Source organism: Coffea eugenioides, chromosome 10 (genome assembly GCF_003713205.1).
Source record: "Coffea eugenioides isolate CCC68of chromosome 10, Ceug_1.0, whole genome shotgun sequence".
Classification (NCBI taxonomy): Eukaryota; Viridiplantae; Streptophyta; class Magnoliopsida; order Gentianales; family Rubiaceae; genus Coffea; species Coffea eugenioides.
Window position 1 is genome coordinate 3,891,260 of NC_040044.1, and position 12,612 is coordinate 3,903,871.

The 12,612-nt window shown below is 36.9% G+C and overlaps 1 protein-coding gene across 2 annotated transcripts; it reads right to left on the bottom strand.

Moving 5' to 3' along the window:
• Positions 1 to 6,186: 6,186 nt before the first annotated feature.
• Positions 6,187 to 11,442, bottom strand: LOC113749550 (protein ROOT INITIATION DEFECTIVE 3). 2 transcript variants are annotated; one of them, XM_027293330.1, is made up of 9 exons: positions 11,172 to 11,442; positions 10,860 to 10,973; positions 10,634 to 10,767; positions 10,398 to 10,545; positions 9,646 to 9,845; positions 8,847 to 8,974; positions 7,957 to 8,201; positions 6,695 to 6,867; positions 6,187 to 6,458 (listed from the first exon to the last, which is right to left on the bottom strand). In XM_027293330.1, exons 1-9 carry the CDS (start codon positions 11,379 to 11,381, stop codon positions 6,455 to 6,457), a joined length of 1,356 nt encoding a protein of 451 aa, XP_027149131.1. In that variant the 5' UTR covers positions 11,382 to 11,442; the 3' UTR covers positions 6,187 to 6,454. The 2 variants fall into 2 exon arrangements, with proteins under 2 accessions (XP_027149131.1, XP_027149130.1); XM_027293329.1 differs by having other exon boundaries at positions 6,187 to 6,468.
• Between the last annotated feature and the right edge of the window lie 1,170 nt (positions 11,443 to 12,612).

The window sequence follows — 12,612 nt, forward strand, 5'->3', positions numbered from 1 at the left end:
GGCGAAACAGGTTGCAACAATTCCTGTTTTTATACTAGTGAAACGAAGCCCCTGAAAATAAAGATATATTTTGGGGAAAAAAAAAGAAAAAGAAAAGAAAAGGTGGGCTACTGGGAAAAGAGGCAGAGAAAGCACTACACAAGTGCTCAAAAGCTGAGATTACTGGTGTGCAGAGGGATGGGTAGGGTAAAGAGAAGGGTGTGTAGACTGGGAGTTTTATCAGAATGTGCAGTCGCAGCGAAGTGAAGCAAAGAGAGAACTACTATTGCACACAAACACACTACTGGGTATTAGGTTTGCTTGCCGAAGCAATGAAGGGGACAAAAAGGGGAATAAAATAGTGATATCGGGAACAGATTATCAATCCAGTGGGAATGCTATATATAGCAAGTGGGTTTCAATTTTACGCATTACATTAATGCTATTCCAGTATTTTAGTATTATCATGGAGTACTTCTCTTTCATTTCATGGTGTTTAGGAGTGTAATTAAGTCGAATCTAACTCTGAGCATTGTACTGTTCGATATCGACTCGAGTTAAAATATTTGAATTCTTCAAAGTCAATTTTATTTTACTTTACTTGAACTTAAACTCGTACAAATCGAGCCCAATCGAGTTTAATTAAACTCAATCAAGTTTAAGAAATATAAATTTATATTTTATTAATTTTAATCGAGAGACAAAATAGACATTTCATACTAATAGATAAAAATATTAAATAAATATATGTGTGTGTGAGAGAAGCTCAATTAAGTTCGATTAAACTCGATAAGCTTTATATATTAAGTCGAGCTCGACTCATCATGTAGTTTGAACTGCTTGAACTCAAACTCGGTCAATGCCAGTTCTTGCTCATACTTTAATCGAGCAAGTTTGGAAACATAGTTGATTTAACTTGACTTGTTTGCATCTCTAATGGTGTCACAAGCTCAAAATAAGGTATTTTTCTATCCTGAGCTGCATCAAGGGTTATCAAATTTAGAATGAAGGAAATCACTGATGGGATTTACAAAATATAGCACTAGTGTGAAAGTACAATTACAAAATATGCAAGCAAATCACTGATGGGATCATACTACACATACCATAAACGATAATCCCAAATTATTTTATGCAAATCGATGGTGTAATATAGAGTTCTTTTAATTGGCATTGATAATTGCAAGTGCTTTGTTCGGTTGAAGTCACCACTCACTGTACATAGAACTAGGCAAATGAGAAAAATTTTCTTTATTCGGGTCCAAATAGGGATTCTATTTACTAGTTTTTTTTTTTTTTCCTCCAAACGATAGCAGATTCTATTTACTAGTTGATAAATGTCCGTGGCATAACTTGCAGGCATCTTAGTTAAAAAATAATAGCTAGCTCTGAAGATGAAAAGGGCAAGAAGGCTTAAAGGTTATATTAGCAGAAGAAGAATTTGGCCCCCAGCATTTGAATGGTTCGGATCCACCAACTGCTCCAGAGGATTGCCATAAGTGCTTTCGATGGTGCATGAACGAGTTTTTTCTTCTTTTTTTTTTTTGTGTGGGATATATGCTTTTGAGTGGAACACTGATGAGAGACTAAACTTTGCCTTAAAAATTACTTTCTTTTAAGAGCGCTAAAACCCCACTCACATGACATGAGTCAGAGGTCTCACCAGACCCCTTTTAATGAATGATTCACCCCAGCACGACTCAACCCAACCCAACCCAAAAACAAATCAACTCGGTCGCCGGCCGGCTGCGGTGCCGGTGATCAGATATGATAGATCAGGCGGTGGGGGCCTCCTTTATTATGATAGTATCAATTTATCCACAAGTGCTGCAGCTTCAGCTAAAAAAAAAATGCCCCGCCCCCTGGAATGGAACGTTTCTCGAGGTGGATCAGGTTCCTCTGCTGCAACTGTTTCATGTGCTGGGTCTTGCCAACTAACTTTACCACCGGTAAACTCAGCCCCCCATCCCCCTTCTCTCTTTCCCACCTTCTCATTTTTATGCCTGCCTTACGTAAAATCCTCTCATTCCATTTTGCATCCAAAGCTCATCAGTATGTTTAACTGTGGCTTTTCTGCCACAAGTTTTAATGCCAGAGCTTCATTTCTCGAGAATTCTTTTCCCTGGTTCTTTTGACTTGATACGTGTCAAATATTCACACTTTTATCATATCATTGATTACTAGGTCATAAGTTTTTCTGATCAATGTTAATGACAATTCACTTCTTTGTGATGACACTTCTACCTTCACCCTTTTAGCGCAGTTTCTTGCTATGAAAAATAAAATAGTGAGAGCATCATTCACATTTCTTTCTTCTTTTTTTTTTCGACAGAATTAAATTCTAACTGCACAAACGAAAAACAATGACAAGAAAGTTGTGGGTTTGTCACATCTGAACAAAATTGTAGTAATGGAAGTTAAAAACAGTGTTAATAATCCTATGTCAAAATGGAGGGTTCATTTCTCAAGACTATCAAATTATTACCTTGATTGCATGTAGCGAGCAAACCCTAAAATCAAAATTTACTTACCCTGAGTCGACATAACATTTGTTAACTAATGATTCCGCTAAAGTCTGTATATATACTTCCTCTTAAAACGTTTATGTATCACTCCAACATTAGTTTGATCAACAACAATTGTTGTTCAGATAAATCAAATTGTTTTCAAATCTCTGTTCTCTCACCTACTTCCCATAAATCGGTATCTGGATTGTGTAGAATGGTCTGCAATCAGACCATGTAAAGATGTATGTATTGATGGGGACAGGTAACAGGTATACCTAAGAAGAGTGTCTTAACACAAACAGAAGACCTTTGGGAAGCGACAAAGGTTGATTGTACTAAAAGACAACATCGTATTAATTGTCTCACGACCAACTATTTTGTGTGTAACTTCGGCTCCATTAATTCTAGACTCGGGAGGCTTGAGAGAGACTTGAGAGTTACTGGTGTCTGGTGTTAATTTTATAAAAAAAAAAAAAAAAAAAAAAAAAACCCATCAAAACTACTGCATGCTCACGAAATTTTCCATGCACGTAACCAAATGCATGTAAATTTAATATCTAGTGCTTAAAAATGTGATTGATCTGCAGCCTAGGTTCAAAGAGGAACGCACCAAATCATCAGCGAGAAAGGGTTTCTGTAACCTACCCTTTAATTTTTTTTCAACAGTTCTTTCGATACCTTCGAGATGGTTAGCAGCATTTCTATGGTATGAAATGTGCAAAATGTGATAGTTCATATTGGATGATAACATGGCTTTCACTATCGCTTCTGCCAATGGATATTTTGCATGGTCCATCCTTTTGGCGTCGGTTCTTCCTTTTCTTTTCTTTTTTTTTTTGTAATTTTTTTGGGTCCTTATTTTAAAGTGCATGTTTATGGCTGCTACTCTGGAAAGACTTTGATTATCATATGTTAGAAGCTTGGTGTCGACATATTTCTGAACCAATTATTTTGCTTCTAAACAATTGGGTTCCGAACGTTACATGCTTGCATCTATGTACAACTAGAATTTCGAAAACATCGGTTAAAAGTTCATCATTGGTTCAACAGAAATGCTATGTTTGTACTTAAAATCATACGCATAATTTGTCATAGTGTCTCTTCTTGCTCATTTCATTTACAACAAAATAAAAGTAGCGTCCACATCCGGGACAAGTGAATCGATAAACTATAGCCTTAATGTGCTGGAGATTCTCTAATTCATTGAAGCCCAAAAATAAACAGCTGAGATTTCTTTACGTTACCTAGCGGATCCAGTTGTACTCTGCAGAAGTAATGGGGGAGAAAATGATAGTATGACAGAAACTAGAAAGAGAAGAGAAAAGAAAAGAAGCATGTGTTGTTTGCGGGGATTTTGATTGGCTTCTTTCTTGCAACATCTAGCCAAAACACAAGAAAAAATCTTGAGCACCCTGATTTCAGAGAACGGTCCCAAGCCCAAGCAACGAGCAGAATTACCACCACTACAACTAGCTATAGAGCATTGACCCGCCCCTTCTCATCTCATCACTTTCTCTTTCCATGCATTAGAAAATGGAATAAAATACTGAATTTTATCAACAGGACATGAATAAAGCGACATGTTCTCTGCAAGAAGATGTTCGATAGGATAAAAAGAATCCAGGAGGGAGAGATTTGGTTGTTTGTTGGGGTTTTTTACACCGCATTATCACGGTTGCACCACCTTATCTTCTCTCCCCCACAACCCATTTTAATATAATACCTCTAAGCATTTATGGTATATACTTTAATCAATAAATACCCTATCTTGCAAAAGGATCCCACAATAATTCTCGTTTCACCCCAGTTTCCTAACCCTTCCTTTCTCATCGGGAAATGCAGGCAGAAGAGGCAGGGCTCAGAATAGAAACAATTTGCTTTGGTTGATGAGACAGTGAACCTGGTCCCACTTTTCCTCTCTCATTCATTCTCTTTCCACATGATTTTCATCGCTTCTACTTCAATGTTGATTGCTTGGTTGCCAAATTGCAGAAACAAGGCAGTCAAAAGAGTCATGCCAAATTGCCCATTTGTTGGGCTTCAGTGTTTGTGCTCTCATTGTCACAAAGTACGCCTTTCTTGGAAAGGAATGGAGTTTCTTGGACTAGATCTTTCTCTCTGCCTTGTTGGTTAGGAACTTCTCCAATTCCTTTGTTGGGTCATGGGTGTGCGTGTGGTGTGATTCAACGGGTGACACACTCACATTACTGGTCTTTCCCCAACTCCTTTGGACAACAAATTTATTGGCGTTACATTCTTCCTAAAGATCTAGTTGAAGGCCAGACAGGGAAAAAGTCCACTACTTAATGATACTACTACAACTAGTACCTTGGCTTACGAATGCTTGCGATGTGGAGCAGTAACGATTATGTTTTGCTCTTGTCCATAGCCATTGCTATCAGTAGTTAACTTCGTCGAGAAACTATTGAAACTGAATGAATGCATAAAATGCACCTGAAGAAAGAAAGGGGATCGTTTGTACTTGTACCTCTTCCATTTTTTCATAAGCATGTCAGGCTAGGTATTTACCATCTCAAATTCCTTTTCTATTCAATCCTTTAAAAGCAGATTGAAAAACCCTGTGACAAGGAGCTCAGGTAAGTTGGAGTTGGAGGGCAAGTTGTCCAATTGTATGTGGCTTTTAGCAATAGAAAACCTTTTTATTTGCTGGTTTTCAGCATAGTACAAAACTCCATGGCGGCTCAGTAGCAGATCAATGAAGATATAAAGATGTCAATTTCACTTCCTCGCCGTTTGAAGATTGGCACGGCACTATTGCGACTCCTCTAGAAACATGTACCCTCCAATGTTTTTAACTTTTTAACTTGAGATCGAGACAGAAAAATGTTGAAAATTACGTAAAACTGAAACAGTCAACATAAACCGCTCAAGAAGTTCAAATGATCGACAGGTATATTAACCTACTTATACAAAAATAGCACGGCCAAAATAAAGTGCTTGCTGCAGGCAACTTAACTTTTACCTGTTCAACCAGCATCAAAAGATTCGTATGTTTGAAGCGGGCAGCTAAAAATCTCTCGACATTCAACGTCAAGCATAATAGACGACTCTTGGCAAAAAGTCTCAAAGAAATTTTGTATGTTCAAATGGAAAAGTCAATAGAAATTAGATAATACTTCGCACGTTTAGGCACTGGAAGATTTAGGCAAAGGAACTTCAAACTTCACTACCAAGTAATAATTCAAGTTTTAGTGGTCGAGTAAAATCCAACATGAGAATGTGTCGTTTTCAGTGGACCAAATAGGAGCTATATTGCTATCCGGATCTTTTCTTTTCCAGAGAACGTGCTTTCTGGTATATTCTACTGAAAAACTACCTTCTTTTTGAACAATTTGCATCTCGGTTTAGATGAATCCCCCCCCCCCCCTTCTTATTTGCTGATATACGTAAGAGATAAAGCAGATGAGATCCTTATCGTGACTAAACAGGTGGACATGAGGAAAGGGAAATTCACGATGTGGCGATGGCAGATAAAATAACTAATGGATTAGAAAGAGACCATCTTTAGAACTTACATCAGAAAATCTAGTATTTCATTGTCAAGATCAGGTGATAGTGAAGTTTACCATAAATAAATAGTGTCCCAGCTAAACTTTTGTGTGCTGAAAGTAAAACCAGAAGCTGAAATAAACTTACTCCATTTTGTCAAAATGCATCTTTACTTTTGACAAAACAGAAATACCATGCCAACAATGTATTCAGATTTTATTTCCTGCATCCTCTTTCCTACTGAAAGAAAAGGAAAAACATGGACAATGAATGAATTGCATGAATTATGGCCTTTTGCAGTGACTTCTGAATTTTAAGTCCTACAGAAAATGCTTGGTTAAGCTCATGCAATTGACAACTCCAAGATGACATATCACATCAATGTGGAAGAAATAGTCATAAAAGACTTTACAGACCTAATCTTCGCAGCTACTGAAAATACAAGTCCATCTCTAAATTCATCTGTTAGTGACTTTCAAAGGGAGAAGGGAGGAAAAAAAAATGAGAGAGAGAGAAGAGGAGAAGAAGAAGAAAAGAACTAGTCCTCAAGTAAGCTAGTACTACGTATAAATTAGAAAAAGATAAACCGGAGGAACAAAAAATTTCATTTAGTCAAACAAGAAGATGATAAGTAGGTAAAACCAGAAGCTCTACCAATAATACTAGAAGTTGCAGCAAAAAGAACGTGATTGTCTTACATATTGTGTCTGCTGGCACTCTCATGCTCATTTCCATCCAAAAGCTCAGATACACAGAACTGATGTAAATTTTCATACATTTTCTTCCATTGCTGGACCATTTGCATGGATCTTTTGCGCTCAAGCTTTAGCCTTTCCATCTCCATTTCAGTAGCAGCAGAAGAACCTTGTTGCTAAAATGACAAGGGCCATACACACACTTCAGATTGGCTTAAAAACCAGAATACAAATCAAACTGAATCAATGAAGATTTACATTGCATGAGATGATAAAAGATAGACATGGTAGGATCAATATCATCTGTTTTTAACCTCAATAATTCAGGTTTAGTCATCTTCCCATCGTATATAAGTCCTAACAGGACATGCAATTTATCCAAAATACAGCCATATCATGGTAAAAGGACGTTAAAGGACCTGAAAATTTTATGTGCAATTCATAAATATCTTTCCACAGTAACTTACTGTTAGAGTCACTACAGCTCTCCCTATTTCCAATTGAACCATGATACACACTGTTTGCTTAGCTTATCTCTAAGGTTCTCCTCTTTATTCTTTACTGCTTAATGGTCCAAAACAACTGCACGATGCAGTACAAAATGGTAGCTTCTCTAGCTGAGAGTTATGCAAGTCATTTGCTCCATGATACTCTTTTGAGTCACCAATCAAATTAGCGCCATTACAGAATTCTAAAAACTAGACCAAATTTTGCTTCCTATACTGTCATAAAGAATAATACCCATCTGTCAAATTGCAATTCAAAATTGAACACATGCCAAATCAAGTAGATTTCTAGTGATGAACAAGAAGCGAGCCCTCATACTAGAGTTGATACAATTACAGAAAAGACTCTGGAAATCAACTCCAATGCCCAGATTTTACATAACACTCTTGTGCTGAGGAACAATCTCCATGAAATATTGCAATTCGGAAGTTAGTTCTGTAACTTGGAGAATAAGAAAAAATATCCACGAGCAAATTTCATCAACCTTACAAGAAGCAAGTGGTTTCAATTTTTCCATAATTAAAAGCTCTAAAACCAGCACTAATTTCATGGAATTCATGTTGAGGACCACCTTCACTGATTTAGGGTGGAAACATAGATTATAACACATTCACAAACTCCAAACTTTCCACTGATGACCATCCAGAACTAAAAAATCACAAAGCACAGAAAGTTCTATGCAAGTAAAGGACGTACCAAAAGCTCTTGGATTTAGGGGAAAAAACACCAATTAAAATAACAATAATGAAAATATGAACCTGAAGTTCTTTTATTTGATTCTGCATGGTTTGAAAACTAATATATGGAACATCTGCAATGTTATTGTATGTCTGGCAATTGATGCAAGCCTTGGTGTCGATATTGTCATCATGTGAATTAGAATACTTCTCTAGCGGTGATGGTAGTACCACATGTCTTCTTGATGAGAAAGCCTGGAAATTCATTGATGTCCGTGGATTGCAGTGTGATGGCTGTCTAATGACAAGGACATTATTAACAGGGCCTGCAGGGTAGCAAAACCGAGAGATATACTGTCAAGAAATCACAAAAAAAAAGGAAAAAGTAATAAAAAAGTAATCTCTGTCACTTGAAGTGAAATATGAAAGCTTAGATGAATTCACCAGTCAAGTACATAAAAATTTCAGCTGAAGACACTAAAAGTCATGAAGCTCTTTATTTAAGTTGGTAGTTTCAAACAACCTTTCTTGACACATATAGAAAGCACACACCACAGAGCATCCTCTACCTAATTCCACCATGTAGTTCTCCACTAAAAACACAAATTACTTCAGATATCCACTTCACTTGTACCTTTACACACACATCAGAGTCTCTATACAGCAATATGTAAGACATTATAGTTAAATCATTGTCTATTGAACTCTTTCAGAGTACAAATAGACACTCCAAATCGAGGTGCTATTATGTTGAAAAAGTTACTCTGGAACTAGACCTTCAGAAGCCATATTCTGAATACAACAATCCAGAACTACATGTTTCTTCGAATTAGACCAATTATAACACAATAATTTCCAAAGCTTGCATAAAACATATTCATAGCCTATAGCTAAATTAGACTGGACCAAGATGGGAAACATGGGGAAAAACTGATTAAAGTTAGGTGGCAAAGCCCATGTGCACTTGATACCTTTTGCATGTCGAAAGACACGAAAAATGTTCCGGGTTCTAGTGTCCCAAACTCGAACCATCCCATCCTCCGATCCAGATACCAATAGGTATCCATCCATACTCAATCCTAAGCAAGTTATAGCTTTACTGCACCAAATACCAGAGCAAAATATCTCAGAGCAATAAAAGAAAAAGAGCGAAAGCAACATAAGCTGAATTTTTGAAATACCAAAAAAGTCAGACATGCAGGAAAAACCAAAACTTTATAGAGGCTAAATCCTTTTCATGTTTGAAGTTACATGTCACCACAAATTTGAAAATTATCAATTACAAGACCGAATAAATGAATGGTCAAGATAACAAGTCTTTTTCGACCAGAATCCAAAGGAAACAATCAAGTTGTTGCTCAAGTTATCAGATAGCAAAGAAAGAACATAATTCTAGCCACAAAGGGGGAAAAAATCTCTCAGTTCCTTAATCTGAAGACATTGCAACACTGAAAAAGCATATCAAAGTGTTAACTTCATCCAGAATGCTCCAAGAGAATAGAAAAGCAATAAATATTTCCACATCTATGTGATTTTATTAAAAGGTTGAGTAGTATATGTTAGTTTTTCAGATATTCACAATGTTACATAACAAATCAAACATGGAAAGAAACAGAGAAGGGCGCAACAATGTCCAACGAACTAGCGAAGCTGTTGTACATCATACTTGTCCAGTCTCAATGGCTGCCAGAATCCAAGTTCCACGAATGACAATGACCAATAATAAAGTGTCTGATAAATGCTAAAACCATAAAGAAGCTGGTTGCATACTTGTGTTCACTTAATGACCCAATGATATGGAACCCATAATTGCTGCTACTGTTGACTTGAGCATTAAGTGCAGCAATGTATATTTTACCATCTCTTCCACCAGCATAGAAGACATGCTCACCAGGATCCAATACAACTGCATCAATTATTGATGGGAAAACAATATTCCGCAACAGTTTCCCCCTAGATAAGCTCCATACCTGGGATGATTCACATCAAAATAACAAAATATACAAAGCCACCAATATCAATGCACACATTCATATTGAAAAGAAAGCTTGCACAAGATGAACTCAAAAGCACATAGCATATTCGAGAAAGTTGATGTCATAAAGGGGAACAGATATTCTTCTCATGTTCGACACAGTAGGTGAACCTTAGGAAAGAGACAAAGAGCACTTAATATAATCATAGGCACAAATTCATAGTTAGAATAACTATACTGTTCATAGGTAAGATAGAAAAATCTAATTCACATAAAGGACCTATTATTTCTATTCAGTTTAAAGAAAACCAAAATGGGAGGACCAGGATGTTTTGCATATGGTACTTTAGATAGCAGAAAAAAGAATAAACACTAATATCATGAATACTGCAAGTGTCAAGCTCATATATGAAGGCAAGGCTGAACAGACATTTTCCTACTGGTAAAGGCTTAATTCAGATAACTAGCTTCCACTTACAAAGCAGCAAATGGGAACTATTTGAATGAATTACTACATTAAAAGAACTAAATAGGACAGGTAGCAAACCTTGCAAGTCCTATCCTCTGAAGAAGACACGATAATAGCATTGCATCCTCCATAACCAGCCGCAACATCAGTGACTTTTAACGTATGCTCAGAGAAACTATACTCGTACAGATATTTTGCTTCCTCCCTCCGTTGATCATCAAATATCCTAAACACATGTTTTGCCATCCTTCATTCAACCATTAAACAATCAAGGGAAAGAATAAGCAAATCACAAGCAGAGATTTCGTAATCACATGAGGAGCGACCACACACGAACAGAGCCATCCTCTGCCCCAGAAATCAAAAGGGACTGATCATCAGAGAACACTAAGCATGTAACTGCCCTATAATGAGCGTGCCACTTCTTTAGCAATCTACCAGTTGCAGCCTACATAATCAACAGGAAAGGATTCAAATTTATTTTCTGACTATGTAAGACATTAATATCTAATAAATAGAAAATTATTTCAAATAATTCACCTCCCATAAATATATTTCTCCAGAAACGCCGCCTCCAACCATGTAAGTGCCTTCACAGTTAGAAGCAAGAGCATTGATAGGTTCGGTAGGAAAGCTTTTGACTTCCGGCTGAGGCTACAATTACAAACCAAAAGAATAAATCAACACGCTAAACAAAAAAAAAAAAAAAACAATGATCAAGATTTAAGCAAAAAAATAATGTTTGGAGAATTTATTAAGAGGCAATTTATCAAACATGTTAGTTTCATTTGCCAGGTGTCCATCCCAAACAAAAAGCTGTGGAGATATGCTGGGTGTACTATTCAGGGCAACCTTATTCCAGGACCAGTAGAGGATGGAGCCGGAAGAGGACTTGGAATCACGGAGCTGAGAAGAGGCAAGAAAGCGGCCGGCGACGGAGGTGAGACCGTGGGCAGGAGAAGAGCAAGAGCGAAAGCGGAGGTGCTCGGTGCCTGAACGAAGGTCCCAGCAGCTGATGCCTGCGTCGGTCGGCGATGAAGCAAGCACCAGCTCGGCTTCCATTTGATTAGATTGGCTTGAGAGACCAGATTTTTTTCGCGATAAAAGGAGCTCCGTCTGTTGTTTCCGATGAAGAGTGAAGAGAGAAGAGTGGCGCCGGCGCGCAATTTTAAAATCCAATAAAGAAATTTTGGAATAACGGTTGTAGGTAAAGCCCTTGGGCCTGGCTGGCCTGGCCTAGTGTTTTTTAATCATGTGTCATACGGGCTTTAATAGTGGGCTGGAACATTTTTCTCTGTGGCTTCTTTTTTTTTTTCTTTTCAAAATTTTAGGGGTCTTTATTGTTTTTGAATTTCCCACCAGAAGAGTTCAATTTTCATATTTTGATTGTATATGACTCTGTCTTTGTTTTTGGCTGTAGAATCTACCGAAATCACTTGTTTATATTTTGAAGACAGAAAAGATAACCTAATTTTGATATTCTGGTATATGCATGTACATATTTTATTTTTTGAGCTTAATTGACCAAAACCTCAATGTTTCTTTTTTAAAGACAATGTTGTATCGGTTCTGAAAATTACATGTAAAAGAAACCTAACTTTCTGATTTGTCACCAAAATCTTTTTTGTGCCAAATACAATAACAACACGTTAGTAAATTGATTTTATGTATAAAAGATTTTGTGAGTTGATGCTTTCTTTCCCTCACCATAAACTTTCATAATAGTGACTTTATTTGAATTTTTCTCTAAGCAATTAGCTTGGTAAGCCCATGTGTTACCTCGCTGTGTATTCTTGGGATAAGGTTCTATATAACCATAGGAGATTAGTTTGGTCGAAAGATAGGATTACCCCTAAGTGAAAAAAAAAAAAATTAGCTTGGCAAGCAAATCTATTCCCAATTAGTCATACTAAATTCGTGCTAGTGACTATCCAATCACAAATTAAGCCATTTTAAAGTTTTTTTTTTCTCTTTTGTTGTAGCTACATTGTGTGTAATCAGGCTAATAACGCACTTACTCCTGGCAATAAAATTAAGCGGATCAGGCATAGGATGGGGTGTGATTCATTCCTTGATCATGTACTCATCCAACCAAGTTCCAGGTATATATTTTTATTTTTCATCCTTGATCCAGTGGTTAAAATTGAGGTTCGAAGAATTAGAAATCTTGCGTTCGATCAAATTCTCCTACAGCTAGCCAACTGCTTCTTGAGTCCCACCCCATCCGGGAAAAAAAAATTTTAAAAGAAAAAAGAAAAACCATCCATCCACAAGCTGCTGTAACAAGATTTCA